Consider the following 16853-nt stretch of genomic DNA (forward strand, 5'->3'; position numbering starts at 1 on the left):
GTAATACTTTTGATCTGATTATCAGCAGTGATTATTCATGCATTAAAGAATTTGCAGTTAAAAGAATCACTGGGTGACAGTCATCACAACATACTGATCTGGGAATTACTTAAAGATGTAACTAACATCAAAGCTAAAGGGAAGGGCTTTTGCTTTTGTAAAGGTGACTACACAGGTCTCAGACAGTTTTTAATTTCTCTACAGTGGGATCAACTGATGATGTTACCAAAGTTGAATTCTAAATGGGAAACCTTCAGGGACTTCATTTTGGAGGCTACTCGGCTTTTCATTCCAACTAAGAAATACTGTTCAAAGTTTAGGCCTAAAAGGATGTCAGATGAATTAAAGAGGCTCATGGCAGAGAAGGAAAATGTATGGGATGCACAGAAGCCTACGGCAGGTATAAACTAGCCTGTAATCAAGTCACAAAGAAGGTTAGGCAGGCGAAGGCAGATTATGAGAAACCTTTGACAAAGAATGCAAAGAAAACCAGCAAAGAGTTCTTTACTTATGTAAACTGTAGCAGGAAAGGAATGAATCAGATTGGACCACTTAACATAGATGGGTTGACTCTTGATGATCATGCTCAGGTAGCTGATAAACTGAATGAGTATTTTGCATCTATATTCACGCATCAGGAGTTATTCAATGAGGGGAGTGCAAGACATTTATGAAATGCTAACAGGGAGCCAAGTGATTTTGTAATAACTTAGAGCAAAGTGGAGGAGAAATTGTTGAAGTTAATCATAAGGATAGCTTTAATATCACTGGATAGATCCCGTCACCCCAGGTGCCTCCTGGGGTGACGGGATCTATCCAGTTATATTAAAGGAGGCAGCAAAGGAAGTAAGCAAACCCTTAGCCATAATTATGAGAGCTTCCTTGGACTCAAGGGTGGTCCCCCATGGACCGGAGGTGTGCAAATGTATCACCAATTCACAAAGGGGGTTCAAAAGGTGAAACAAGTAATATAGACCTTCTGGGGAAAATAATGGAACTGGTTAAAGAAGAATTGCAGGATCATCTAGACAAGACTGCAGTAATAATTAAGACACAGCATGGGTTTGCTAAAGGGAGCTCTTATCTGACCAATTTGATTGGATACCAGCATTAGCATTAGTAGAGGCACATGATGCAAGAAAGCAAGCTTATGGAGCATCAGCCAAAAAAAAAAAAAAACACTTCCACTTCACCCCTCCGTTCATTCGAAATACCTGTCCAGCTGAGCCTTAAATTTATTTAGGCTATCAACTTCCACAACAGGGGATTGAACGACTGCAGAGAAGGGCAACAAGTTCAGTGAATGGAACAAAGGGTTGCTCTTACGAAGAAAGGCTTACGTTTTGCACATTACAGTGTCTGGAGACTAGGCACTGGCGAGGTGTATAAAGCCTTGAATGGTTTGGGCATGCTCAAGCCGATGGGATTCTTCCTCTTCCTCAGAATAATCACCTGAGAGGGCATAAATTCAGATTGAGGAAAGACAGATGTAGGATAGATGTGCGTAAATTTGCCTTTAGCCAGCGGGTAGTTGGTTGGTGGAACAGACTTCCATCCCTTGTTGTGGAAGTTGATAACCTAAATAAATTTAAGGCTAAATAAATAAATAAAAAACAAACGGAGGGGTGAAGTGGAAGTGTTTTTTTTTTTTTTTTTTTTTTTTACTATGATGTGGTCACAAAGGAACTGAATGCCAAAAATAATTTTGATATCATATACTTGGATTTCAGGAAAGCTTTTGATACTGTTGCACATGAAAGACTGCTATACAAATTGGAGAGGCATGGCATTAAGGGTAAGTTGCTATAATGGATAAAGGGATAGTTGAGTGGGAGATGACAGAGAGTGGTAATCAATGGACACTGCTCTTCATGGACAAATGTTATTAGTGAAGTTCCCCAGGGTTCAGTGTTGGGCCCATTGTTGTTTTGTATATTTATCAAGGATATTGATGAAGGTATATCGGATTTAAGGTCCAAGTTTGCAGATGATACAAAGGTTGGCAGGGTGGTTAATGACAGTAAAGATAATATACTACTCCAACTGGATCTAGATAAGTTGGGAAAGTGGCAACTGAAATTTGACATTGACAAATGCAAAGTACTGCATATGGGTAGCAATAACCGAAGAGAAATATACCAACTGTATGGTACTACACTCAGGGAAATGGAAAGTGAAAAAGACTTGGGGGTAATTGTGCAGTCAAATATGAAGTTCGCTGAGCAGTGCAGATGGGCTGCCAGGACAGGTCATGGAATCTTGTCAATGATATATAGCATTTTTGCTAGCAGAGACAGGGAGGTGATTATCCCGTTATACAAGGCAATGGTCAGGCCACACCTAGAGTACTGCGTACAGGTCTGGAGGTCTCATTTTAGGAAGGATGTAGAGTTGCTAGAACAAGTACAAAGAAGGGCAACAGACTGGTGAGCGGAACAAAGGGGAGCTCTTACCAAGAAAGGCTTAAGTTCAGCAAATTGCAGCGCCTAGAGAGTAGGCACTCGCGAGGTGATCTGATTGAGGCGTATAAGGCCTTGAATGGATTGAGAAAGCTCAATGCTGATGGGATTCTTCCTCTTGCTCAGACTAAGAACCTGAGAGGGCACAGTTTCAAATTGAGGAAAGATAGTTGTAGAATAGATGTGCGGAAATTTGCCTTTAGCCAGCGAGTAGTTGATTGGTGGAACAGGCTTCCATCTTTTGTTTGGAAGCTAATAGCCTAAATAAATTTAACATTGAGTTGGATAGGCATTTGGAACGAATGGAGGGGTGAAATGGGAGGGTTTGTTTTTTTTTTTTTTTTGCTAATGCTGTATAAGCTTCCTTTCTTGCATCATATGCCTCTACTAATGCTAATGCTGATTATGAAACTAAGATTTGTCCCCTCACATAAGTCTTGTACCTGGAAATAAAAAATTTCATATACAAGCCACTGGTTGATCAAAAATATATTTTATTACTGTTTCATATAAAGTTTGGTCTAATGAAGAATTTTGTAAAAGTAAAAAAAACAGACAGGAATGGTAATGGCTTTTAATATTTAAAACGTAAAGTTTTAACACATTAGTATGAAGGAAGGTATATTTTTCAGTCCACTGATCAGAGAATTTCCTGAAAAAAATTAACATTCTGAAAGAATGTTAAATCCTTTGGAACTGGATGCATGGAAATCTTTCAAGCAAGTTATGCAAGTATTTATTTGCAATGTTCCTGGCATTAGTGTAAGTGCAAGTATATGTACACATGTTCTTACTCTGAGTTACCCTTACACAGCCCATGTATTCACTTGTTCCAGGATGATTCATCCGCTGTAAGGCCTCAAATCCCCAACAGTTTGCTTTCCAGACTACTGCATTTTCGAATAGAACCAGTGCAAGAATTACTTTTACCTCTACCTGCAGCTCTAGTTAATCTATTAGTCTGTGTATAAAGACAATAGTTGTATATTATGTGATAAAGTTTACCTATTTTCACTGTGTCTGTCATTGTGTTAATTTTCAGAATTACATACAAGGTAAACTGCATTATGTGAGCTCCACAGATGGAAAATGCATTTTCCACCTAATTTGGAATGAATATGTGGAATATCATCAGGCAATTAAACTTTCTTTAGCCAAACAAAAATAGCATACAGACTATTTGTTGTATATAAGATTCATATCCAAATCTTACATGAATAATTCAATAGAAAATTTGAACTTCTACCACTCCATCTATATCCAATTATTATTCACCATAATAATCAATATACAGAGTCTTTAAAAAAAAGTGAACATGAATAAGAAAGTAAAACTGGATGACAGAGGATATAATCTTATTAATGGAAAAGAGAAAGAAATAAAAATTGGGACCAATGGCAATATAAGAGTTTAGACAGGAATGCAGAAAAGTAAAAGGAAAACTGGATAAATAATAAATGTAAAGAATAATAAATGTGAAGAGTTAAGAGAGGAACTTCAAAACCTGGGAAATGTTCCAAATAAATTACATAACTTTTAGAAAAACGAAAAAGAAAGGAAACAACAGTATAAAAGATAGATATGGAAATATTTTATGGGGGAAAAAAGATATTTCCAACAGATGGGCTAATATATATAGGAATTATATGATGATGACAGATTAAACTATCATACAGAAATAAATTAGGAAGGTACGGAAATCTTAAGAGGTGAAAGATGGAAACGCAACGGACAATAATGAAGCATATTCAGAAGTTTTAAAATATTAAATGATAATGCAATAAATAGCCTAATAAAGATTTTTTATCTAATATATAACACAGACCTAATGAATTCTACATTTGTGCCTATCCCAAAAAAGAAAAACAAAGGACTGTAAAGACTTCAGAACCATATGCATTATGAGCAACATAACTAAAATATTACAGTAAATCCCCGCTATTCGGGGGGTTACGTTCCTGAAAAATGCCGCGAATACCGAAAACGCGAATACTGAGTTATGGCTCCCGTAGTAATAAAGGGGTTCTGTTCCAAAGTATGAAATATATAAGAAAAACTAGTCTAAAATTTTGTCTATTTATGTATTATATGTACCTTCATAATATGACTATGTACATAGACAGTACATAGTGAAATGCAAGCATATGGCATCGAAATGAAAATAAGAAACAATTTAATATTAAATGTAATATTTATTAGAAATTTCAAACAAATCTTTCAAACTTGCTAACTAAAAAACTTATCCTGCCAGTGCTATCACCAGTTTCGCTAAAGTGTTGATAACAGAGTTTTGCCTTTTCACGAATGATGAGTGAACTTAACGGAATTTTATTTTGAGTTCAGTCTTCTATCCACAGATTTAAAGATTTTTCCATTTTTTCTAATTTAACATCATGAGTTAGAGCAAATTTTTGAAGCAATTAGCGCGTTTTCATGGACACTACAGCGGATTTTTTCTTCCAATTTTTTGATTGATTGTACTGTTGACTCATTGATTTTATAATGTTTTGCCACTGAGGAGACACTTTTACCATTAGAAATTTTGTCTAATAACTCAATTTTATTCGCTAATGTCATCACCTTCTTTGATCTTTTCACATTTCCCTTGTTATTCGTAGCCATATTTTTGTACGGGTTAGAAAGAACTTGTCTACAATAAAGTCACTTTCTTCCATTAACACACTCAAAAAAGTCTGTTTTACACTGCAAAACGTAGATTTATCACTTTTGTAAGCATATCAATTTATAAATTGATAAATTTATTCAATTTATAAACATATAAAATTAAAAGCAAATGACGAAACCTTCCATGACAAGCGCATAACACATACTGAACAAGGATTAGTGAGAAACATCCACGCTCATGATTTTGCCACCCACTGAGCGCTGTTTTGACTGGGAAAGATAATTTTAGCCACGCCCATGTTTTTTTTATGGCGGAAAATGTTCATGGCGCTTTAAAATTCACATTTTTTTTTTTAGGTTTCATTTTATATTAAATCGGTGACCGCGAATACAGATACCACGAATAGCGGGGGTTTACTGTACTCAGAAAAATTGTGTATAGAATAATGAATAAAACTGAATAAGAAGTAGATACAAAACAAAGTGGTTTCAGAAATGGAAAAGGAACAAGGGAAGGAATATTTAACATAAGAACCATTTCTGGGAGATATATAGAAATAAAAAAAGAAGATGTTCTGATATGCTTCATAGATTATGAAAAAGCCCTTGAGAGGGTCAAACTTTGGAAGCCGATAAAGTGTCTACAAGTTATAGGAATAGATAGAAAAGATCTGAAACTAATTTCCACCCTTTACTGGAACTACACAGCAGTCATAAGAACTGGATATCATACATCAGCAGAAATTTGGATAAAGAAAGGAGTTAGACAAGGATGTGTGGTCACCATGCCTTTTCAACCTATATGCAGAAATTATATTTTGAGAGATTGAAGAGCTGAGAGGAGTGAAGAGCCAACATAGGTAGGAATAATATAAATAATCTAGATATGCTGACAATATGGCCCTACTAACTGAAAATGAAGAAGACATGCAGTTAACTGTAGATGAGCTGAACAGAAAGGGAAAAGAATGGAGAATGAACATTAACATGAAGAAAAGGAAAGTGATGGTCATCAGCAAGAGGGAAGATGTCCCAAAAATAAGAATAGAAAGAAATAGAGCGAGATTAAAACAAGTGGATAAATTTGACTACCTTGGACACACAATAACCAGTGAAGAAAGAAACAAAATAGAAAATAAACAAAAGAATTGCTATGACAAAATAGGCATTTTTCAACACGAAAAAATGTTAACATACTGAGACTTGGATATGAAAAAAGGTTTAACGTTAATAAATGCTTTGTGTGGTCTGGGTTCTCATATGGTGCAGAAACATGGATTCTAAGCAAAAATAAAATCAGTGCTTTTTTTAAATGTGGACATATAGGAGAATGATGAAGATATCATGGAAAAGGAAACTGAGGAATGAAGATGCACTGAAAATGGCAAACACTAAATGTACACTTCTAAACACATTGAAGGAAAGGAAAATAGCATATATGGATCACCTGATTAGAAAAAATGACATTCAGAAACTGGTAATGGAAGGGAAAACATAAAAAGGACAACCCAGACAATCATAGACAGAAAACATAGAAAACTGGAACAGGATCAAATACAAAGAACATGCAAGAGTGGCTGAGAAGGATTGATATCCTTGGCAGTCAACTTCCTAGAAGGAGATGGCACATGATGGATGAACAGATGGAGGATAATTTAATGAGGATTACATATCAACTTTTATTTTATTTAACATTTTTTTTGAGTTTATCTTTCTAAGAGTATTTTTATTGGCTTAGTCACAATGAATGTTCTAAATATGGAAACTCATTTCATGCATATAATATTGCTTTAATACATATTCATCCAAAAAATATATACATGATTTCAAAATCAATACTTTATTAATGTAATTACACGTTTGCCAGCTTGTCCAGGTGTTCCAGGGAGACCACGAGGTCCAACTGTTCCTTGTTCTCCTTTTCTGCCAGATTCTCCTTTGGCACCAGATTCACCATGAAGACCCTTGTAACAAAGGAAATTTGCAACATTAATTCTTCATGAAAAGTTAATTTTATTCATTTTAGTGACTTTATCTCATTTGCAATTATAAATTTCAAATGGAAACCTACACTAATTTATCAAAGAATTCATACCAACTAAGATGATAAATTTGTTTAGCAATATAGCACAGTAACACTTTAACTTTAGCTTCTTACACAAAAATTATAAAATACACTACATTACTAGGAAAAAAGCAATAGATATTAAAAGTTAATTATGCTGTATTACTTCACCAAAGTACATTGAAAGGACAGAATTCATGGGATACCTGGTTCCTGGGCAATGTAATGCTGTCACCCCTCTCGCTAGGTGGTTCATCCACTAGCGTAATGCTGTCACTTCTCTCGCTAGTGGACAAACCCACCACTTGGCAGGTATATAGGTATACCGCATCAGTGCATTCACATAGATATGGTAGTTCGATGTCAGTATGGATAAACATTGTGAGTTAAATAACATGAAAGAGGGATGGTAGTGGGTGCCAAACACATGGGTCACTCTTGTCGTGGAGGAGGTGCAGAAATTGCACTATCCCCGTTTGACAGTATCAAAAGTGTATCGGGAATACACCATTTCCAGAATAACATTTCATTGTGGACAGCACGGTGTGGATGAATGTGGCCGTGAATGTCTGCCTCGCATTGTTTCAGCCAACTGAAGAGCAACAGTGACACAAATCATTGCCAACTTCAATGAGGGAGGTGCCAGAAATGTCTCCACCAAGACCATCAGGCAATCATTAGCTGCAATAGGTCATGGCAGCCACCGACCCACCAGAGTCCCATTTCTAACACCACGACACATGACTCTGCACCTGAACTGGGCAAAACAACGTCAGCACTGGACCTTGGATGACTGGAGACAGGTCTCCCAGTCCAATGAGTCCCGTTTCCAGTTATTTCGAGCAGATGGGAGGGTGCGTATCTGGCGGAAACCGCATGAAGCTATGCACCCATCATGTCAACAAGGAACTGTTCAGGACAGTTGGTAATGGTCTGGGACATGTTCAAATGACACACGTTGGGATCTCTGGTACATCTAGATGCATCTCTGAATGGTCCAGGTTACGTGTCCATCCTTGCAGACCATCTGCATCCTTTCATGGTAATCGTGCATCCACAGGGCAACGGACACTTCCAACATGACAATGATCCTTTCCACAGAGCCATGGTGATTAGAACATAGTTTGAAGAGCATTCCACAGATTTTACCACCAGGGAATAGCCTCCCTGTGCACCGGACATGAACTCCTGTGGAGCATTTTGGGATGCTGTGGAAAGGCCCATTCGAGCTTTGGATCCTCCACCCAGGAATGAGATGGAATTATGGACAGCGGTGCAGCAAGCATGGATGGAAATACCTGTGGAATGCTTTTGTGAACTAGTGGACTCAGTGCCTCGCCATATGACTGCCCTTATCCGGGCAAAAGGTGGGTCTACCCGTTACCTCATGATTTCTGTCCACGCAGTGTACAATAAAAGCTATAAAATTATTTACATTATATTAATTTTACTGTTATCATATGAAATTCACACCTCTTATACAATTAATTTATATAAAAAAAGATTTGCCTTTAATATCATATTAAATTATTAATTAGTAAGGTACTCAAACAAAGGAATATTAAAATAGGATCAGGCAGAAATGAAGACTGGGACTAATTTAGTGGCAGCTCATTATTATTTGACATAGTGTCATAGCAATTAATAAAATACAGAAAAAACAAGTTAGATAATGTATATACAGTGGAATCCCGCCTTTACGATGGGTTCACTATACGATCAAATCACTTTACGATGAACTCTCCATAATACAAATTTGTATAATACCTTTCACTATACGATGTGTAGTAAGAGCGGGATATTGTCATCACGTTTGCAAATTGAATTTTAATTCTATTTTAATTAATTAATTCTATTAAACAGAGCTTAAAAAATAGGAATGAGGAGAAAATTCTGAAAATTTATTTTTGTTTTTTATATGATTTCAGTGAAGGGGAAACACATTTCGCCATAATACTGTAAGGTAAAAACCCACAGAATTCTAGTTATTGGTATTATCACAAATGCAATAAGATCAAGTTTACTACCCATTTATAATAGCTTGCACTACCTGAAAAACCCAATAAACAGGAAAGTGCAAATTGTTTTTATTGTTTTATGGTCGTGACCTCCAGAAATGTGCTTTAGAAAATGCATTCAAATGCATTCAGAATTCATTCTTATAACAAAACATAGCAATAAATGGTGAAAGTGTAGTGCATTTTAATGATTTGAGCGGCTGATTCTACTAACCAGTGATCACTGGTGCCTACTTATTTCACTCTACAATGGCTTACGATTGTCTCCGACCAGACCATGTGGTTCTTTGTCTCAGCCAATAGCAGCATTTGTAAAAGTGTTGGGCACCTGTTTTGTTTTCATATCCTTTAGTTCAAGTGATTTTTTTGTGTTTACTTTCCATAAATTTACTGTATTGAATTCTTGAGCGTAAAACATTGCATAATATGGCTCCTAAAGAGTGCAGTAAGAAGAAAATTTCAATTAAAATTAAACAAGAAATAGTGAAAATACATGATGATGGTGCTACAATTAGTTCATTGGTACACGAATATGGTTTTTCATAGTCAACCATTTCGACCATAGTGAAACAAAAAGAAAACCTTAAAAAATTTAAAGTAAGTGATGAATCTAACACAGTACAAAAAGGCAGAGAACTGATTGTAGAAATGGAAAGGCTTTTGTTGCTATGGGTAAAAGAAAAACAATGAAGGGTGATAGAGTTCCTGGACAATACATTTGTGAATATGCAAAGCAAAACACCTTCAGCTAGTGATACACAATATGGGAACTTTAAGGAGGGTTACTTTCCTCAACAAGTCTTTAATACAGATGAAACGGGCCGCTTTTGGAAAAGGATGCCTAGGCGCACATACATCACAAAAGAAGAGGCCTCGTTACCTGGTCATAAGCCTATGAAGGATAGGTTTACTCTGCTATTAGGGTCCAATGCCTGTGGTGATTTTAAATTTAAGCCAATGTTGGTTTACCACTAAGAAACTCCCAGAGTGTTTAAACAGCAAAAGGTTGGGTGTCTTTTGGCAGTGTAACAAGAAGGCCTGAGTGACAAGACACCTCTTCGTTCAATGAATGGGTATTTGAAGTGTTTTGTCCTTCAGTAAAAGGTTACTTAGAAAAAAACAAACTTCCTTTAAAGGCACTGTTAATTTTGGATAATTTTGGTTAATTTTGGATGATTCAAATCCTTCAAAATCATTATCTATCATTTTGAAGGATTTGAAGTTAAAGGTGTTCTAGAGCAGGTAATTATCACTCTTGGTGAGTCCTTGGCTCTAGAGATTGATGCAGCAGATGTGGAAGAGTTAATTGTGGACCATGGAAGGGAGCTGACAACAGAGGAACTCCAGGAATTAGAGCAGATGGTGGGCAAGCATGACAGTGGAGATGAGGAGGATGACTATGCAGCAACAAATGGTCAGGAGCGAGAGTGCATAGCACGCATTCCTTGAGTGGACCGGGGTCCAAGCCTGTGACTACTAAATACGATAAAATATTTGTATTGATGATTTATTGTAAACTCTGCTGACTTGGTTGTCGTGTCGGAGTATAAATAGAAAATTTATTATCATTTTTTTTTTAAAATTAAGTGGAGATCCACTGTATTGCATTAAATTTCAGGCAGGTCTGATTATCAAATAACACACCTCAAGGGTTAAAACTTCCATTACTGTACCAAGAATATTTACCATATAGTGTTCCTGTGATAGGTTGTGAGTTGGGATGTCATTGTCTTTTATTGGTGGTGGAGGGGAGGAATACTTACGGATGTGTTGCTTAAACATCATTGTTGTTGAGAAAGGAGGCGGAAGCCCCCGAAAGCTTCAGTCAATGTTTTATCGCTTTTAATTTTATTGTATTTTAAATATTTTATTTATATTTCATTGTATATTTTAAAATTTTTATCGTAAATTTTATTTTGTAAATCAGTTTTTTGCATATATTATTTTACAGTGAAGTATCGTTTGGTAAATTTTATAGTTTTCAGTATTAAACCACTATAGTTAAACGGTTGGTGTATTTGTTTTAAATTCTGGATATGTATTACACTCCCAACCTTAGAGGCCTTTTTGAAGATATTGAAGAGGGGAGGAATAGGTACAGAAGTGACATGAGTTTACCTACTGACATGATATGTCAATTTTTTTTTGGTACAAGGGCCCAGAGAATATTCTAAATAAGCACTGATATCTGAAAAATATCAGAACTGCTTTTCCAGATTTATTTCAACATTTCTGTTGTATGGTGGAACTGGGAGGACTATGAAATCAGACTGAATCCTAAAACCTCCAAAGAGATCAAAAAAATGTGATGAAAACTCTACCTGAATTTTCATTACATTTATCATTTCCTCACACTTTTGGAGGGGAGGGTGAACAGGAAGGACTACTGAAATGTAATTTGTCCAAAAAGCTTCTTAGGGATCACTGAACCATATGCTGAAAATTTAATGCTTTACTGATCCAACCTTTACTTCTCCAGTAATACTTGAACACCTGAAACTAATATAATTTTCTGCTGTTCTCCACCACTAAAGAAGTGGTGGAGAACTGGGGGAGAGGGAAAGAGTAGAGGGGAATATATTATCAAGATCAGTATGAACAAGCAGAGAGTTTGGTGGGATATAAGTTGAGACCAGGTTTAAAGTGATTCCAATGATGGCACACCGCCACTATTTCCAAGGTAGTTTGGAGGGGAATATGTCCTATTAAATCCAATATCAAATAGTGGATTTAATAAGAATCACAACTGCTGCATGAGCACGGGAATCTGCACTTCTGTTGAGTCTATATATGGTATAGTTTCTTAGGAGATACCCCACGGTTAAGGTAAGTTTCCTGCAGGCACACATTAACAGGATCATATTGTTCAACTAGGTTTGCTAGCTCATCAATATTGATGTATTATATTCTGCATTACTTAGTTTTAATTCCACTGTATTATATTCTGCATTACTTAGTTTTAATTCCACTGTATTATATTCTGCATTACTTAGTTTTAATTCCACTGTATTATATTCTGCATTACTTAGTTTTAATTACTGCATTACTTAGTTTTCAGGTAAACTTATATAGGTTCTGTTTTGTTTCATCTTTTTTTTGGGAAGATGGGAAACCTTCATCCATATCATCTTCAGCATTCCATTTGATCTATTTCCATTTAGCGGAATTCAATTGTTTTGTTACCCTAGATGTGAGCTCTGCTTTGGTCAGGTCCTGTGGAGCTGGTCCTTTTTTAGGTGCTATTGTGATTGGAGTTTTGGTTATCTCATCAGCTGTGGATGTGTTTCATTTGTTGGGAGAGAGCCCTGATTGAGCCCAAGTGGTCAGAGATATGTTTGGAGCAACAGAGACATCCGTTTGAATGGAAACTGTTTTGTAGCCTTTAACAGTGGCTGCATAAGAGTTTGTAGGCATATGTGCTAAGATTTGTTTTCTTGCTTCTAGATACGGTCCTTAGGTCCTTGAGGTTGTCACAGACATTCTCTCAGAAATGCCAGACGAGCTGTACTTGCTACCTGGAGGTGAAATACACTGATGGAACTAATATTCGGACGACATTCAAATCAAGTGGACCCAATTTCGGTGAAGTCCGGATGGTCTGTGACAGCCAAATCCTCTGCTTGCACTTTCATGATGGTGGGACTGTTAGTAAACCTGGTTATAAACTCCGTGCACAAGCACAATGGGTAACCACCCAGGTGTGAACCAACATAAGCAGGGGTCGAGGTGTGACACCCACTCCACATGGAGGAATGCCGCCCCTCTGTGTTACCAGGCATTACTAGGTGATAGATGACTCTCATCAACTGATGCAATACCACAACTTTGCTTACTGGAGGCTTGAAGTGGTGAAACCCATGTATAGTCTCCAGAGCTAAGTTACAGTCAATCCTTCCCCACCTCTCCCACCATGCAGTATGACTGATGACTTTTGAGGTTATGATGAACATCATGGCGAGATCCAATCTTCCTTACAGCTCTAAAACGGTATTCACAGGCCAGCCGCTAGTTAGTACACCAAAATGAACCTATTGGTAACTCTTGCTACCTCTACTCTGCCAGATAGTGATTGGAGGGAGTCCGAGTAATGTGCATGCGGGGGACACTGTTGAGGCCATGTAATGTCAAGGATCTCGGTATATTCTTACCATGTGAACGTCATATCCAAAAATTTCATTACTTCATACAGCATGTCCCCCTCCCACTTTTTCTTACTATTGAATACACCATGAATTGACAAACTAATAGAGTAAGCTTATCTGCAAAAAAGATTTAAACCTCCCAAACATTTCCTAGTTCATTTCACAAATATATGTGGTCTCAATTCTAATCTCAATGTCCATTTCCACTTTCAGTCTGCCATACTCCATGTACTTTTTCTGACAGAATCTCAGTTATCGGTTGATTCAACTACTGCTCATCTCAGTTGCCCAAATTATTTGCTGTATGATTCCTTTCACCTCAAAGGTGGTACTTGTGCATATATCCATTCCGATATTCCCTCTCAGAGGCTTGGTAATTTGGATTCTCCTCTTTTCGATCTTCTGTGGCTTAAAATCTCTCTACCTCATTGTGTCAAATTCGTCTGTTGTCTCTACCGTTCTCCCAACTACACTAATCACTTGAAGCTCTTTGACTTCCTCTCTTTGCAACTTGACTTTCTTCAGTCCAACTTTCCTAACAGTGAGGTAATTTTCCTTGGTGATTTTAATGTTCACAACTCCAGCTGACTTCCATTTTCTAGTCACACCGACCCAGCTGGTCGAGATGCTGAGGCTTTTGCAATTATTAATGACCTTACACAGATTGTTCATTTACCTACAAGAATACCAGACAATCCTAACAATATGCTTGATCTTTTTCTTACAAACAACCCTTCTAAGTACACAGTCGAAGTGAGTGGTCCTTTAGGGACCTCAGATCACAACTTGGTGATTGTCTCTTCTCCAATGGAGCCTTTATCTAATGGCTGTTCCCAAACTCGTGTTTGGCATTACAAGAATGCAAAATGGGATGACTTGTGAGATATCTTTTCCTTGGTCGGATTACTGTTTCAAAACTTCTGATGTCAACGTTTGTTCAGATCACGTCAGTGAAATTATCCTTGCAGGAATGGAATCCTTTATCCCACACTCCACTTTAAAATCTCATCCTTTATCTAAACCTTGGTTTTCCAATAAATGTGCTAAGGCTGTTCAAGAGAAGAAAGTTGCATATCATAATTGGCTTGTTTCCAATTCTTCAGTTTCATTTTCTGCCTACACCAAAGCTCACAACAATTGTAAAGCAATTATTAATCAGTCCAAACTAGATAATTTGGACTGATTAATAATTTTGAACAGACTAAGAGTAGAAAACTTGCTTCTTGTCCTAATGGTAGCTGAGCATTCTGGTCTCTTGCCAAAGCTATTGGTCGTAACTTTTGCCCATCTCTGCTCCCACCTCTATCAAAACCAGATGGTTCTATTGTCACTCTCTGTCTTCTAACTTCTCTACTAATGCTGGTGTCTCCCAAGGTTCAGTTCTTTCCCCCACTCTTTTCCTCTTGTATATTAATGACCTTCTTCCACATAGACTGGTAATCCTATCCATAGTTTTGCTGATGACAGCACATTGCATTCCACTTTCCATTTTAAGAAACCTTACCCTGCTCAATCAGCTTCAACTTCTCGAATATCTGCTACCAATTCCTTAAATGCCGATCTCCAGGTGGGGCAAAGCTACCAATTCCTTAAATGCCAATCTCCAGTGGGACAAAGACAACTTAGTTGATTTCAATCCTTCTAAAACTCAGTCTTGTCTTATATCTAGCAAAAAGGATTCTTCTGCTCCTATGCTTATCTTTGTTGACATGCCGATTTCTAGGCAAAATGATATCTCTTTTGGGGATTACCCTGACTTCTAATCTCTCTTGGCACAAGCACAAGCACATTACAAATATTGCTTCCTCTGCATCTAGAAAACGTGGTTTTCTCTTTCGTTCTCGGTGTTACTTTTTCCAAACAGCTGTTCACTCTGTACAAATCGCAAATAAGCCCTACCGTGGAATATTGTTCCCAAAACTGGGGCAGTGCCCCCAAAACCCTCTCTCACGCTTGTAGATTCCATTCAGAAGAGGGCAGTTAGGTTAATTAATGACTCCTCTCTAACAGAGTCTCTCCACTCACTGTCTCATAGACATACTGTTTCTGCTGCATGCCACTTCTACAGATACTTCCATGGGTACTGTTCTGAATTGGTTCTATAATTCCCGCTCTCTCTTTCAAAACAGTCCGAACACATGCCACCACCAGCCAACATCCATTTACTGTCCAACTTCAAACTCAAAGAACCAAGTTTTCATCTTATTCATTTATTCATTCAACTGCCGTTTTCTGGAACAACCTTCCTTCATACGTATTTCCTGAAAATTACAGTCTACAGAAGTTCAAGGCTAATGTCAACAAATATCTTCTTTCTTCTTCTCAACCTTCAACCCAAGCACAGTACTAAGTACTACAGGTTCTAATACCTCTTGTATTTAGGGTTTTCATGAAAAAAAAAAAAAAAAAAAAAGTTACTTTGTTTTCAACCTTGTATTTTTGAATTTTTTCCCTCAGTTTCTATACTCACTGGACTTAGAGAAGGCAGGATGATTTCTTTTGCAGTTTGGGCACAGAGGAAGAGAGACGGTACACTCTGAATGGCTGTGTTCTTTTTACCCACAAAAAAGACAGATTGCATTGTTTGACACATTTCTTGATAATGGCCATATTTTTGGCATTTGTAGCATCAGATCAGATTTTATATGTAAGGATGAATTTTGCATATTAAATAACCTGCTTTAATTGTTTGTGGCATGTAGGTATTAAATTGCCATCCTTTTTAGTCCTAATTCATTTGGCATGTGTACCCTCCTGATCTTCAAGCTCTTCAACAATTTTCTCCTTCTCTGAAACAGTCAACAAGGCCCATTCCATTATTACTCCATTGGAAGTATTCAGGGTAGTATGAGAAGTGATTGTAGCTGGAAGCCTGCCAAAATTTTTGTTTTAAAAGCTGCTCTGAATGTCTTGGTTGTGATGTTTCTATTAGAAGATCACCAGACGGAAGTTAAGACTTCCGTCTCTCCATTTTTGGCTCTCCATTTTTGGAGAGCCATACTGTTACAATACTTTTCTGTAAAAGAAAAAGAGACAATTTGTTTAACGGTTGCACACCTAGTGAATGCATAATGAAGAAAGATAGTATTTCCTGTAAAGATAAGCCTTTTAGCCTGTGAAGACTCATAGTCCTTTTCATTTGTGTTTCCTTGATTAGAGCGCGTTGGCTCTACTGGTGGATAACTTGTAAAATCCATGTTGTGCTCCTTTTAGCCATGGATGTTGTCTTTATACCCACACTTCCAGCCCCACCATGTGGAAGCATCAGTGACCAAGAGGCTGTTGAAGTTGAGGTTTGGTTAGTGAAGACATTAATAAATATAATAAGAAAAGAAAGGTGGATTCCTTCCTGGGTTCTTACTTGAAACCTCTTAAGTACCGAATCACTTGCCATAAACTGAGAAGAGAAAAGCTCTAGAAATAAAACAGAACTAGATCACTTCAAAAGAGCACTCTGTATATCGCAGTAGAAAAATGCTTGGGCACTATCACTTGGCAATGCTTTAAGTGAATAGTATATTATTTTTACTTTAATCAATAAAAA

General features: G+C 37.1%; 1 protein-coding gene across 1 annotated transcript in view; it reads right to left on the reverse strand.

The window, feature by feature from the left end:
• Positions 1–16853, reverse strand: part of LOC150090808 (uncharacterized) — a 791939-nt gene that overhangs the window by 397868 nt on the left and 377218 nt on the right. Inside the window, exon 21 of the mRNA XM_090372970.1 lies at positions 6941–7048. Coding sequence (XP_090229096.1) covers positions 6941–7048 — 108 coding nt within the window. The remainder of the gene's footprint in view (positions 1–6940; positions 7049–16853) is intronic.

Source organism: Mastigoproctus giganteus, chromosome 1 (genome assembly GCF_048544385.1).
Source record: "Mastigoproctus giganteus isolate SK-2022 chromosome 1, ASM4854438v1, whole genome shotgun sequence".
Classification (NCBI taxonomy): domain Eukaryota; kingdom Metazoa; phylum Arthropoda; class Arachnida; order Uropygi; family Thelyphonidae; genus Mastigoproctus; species Mastigoproctus giganteus.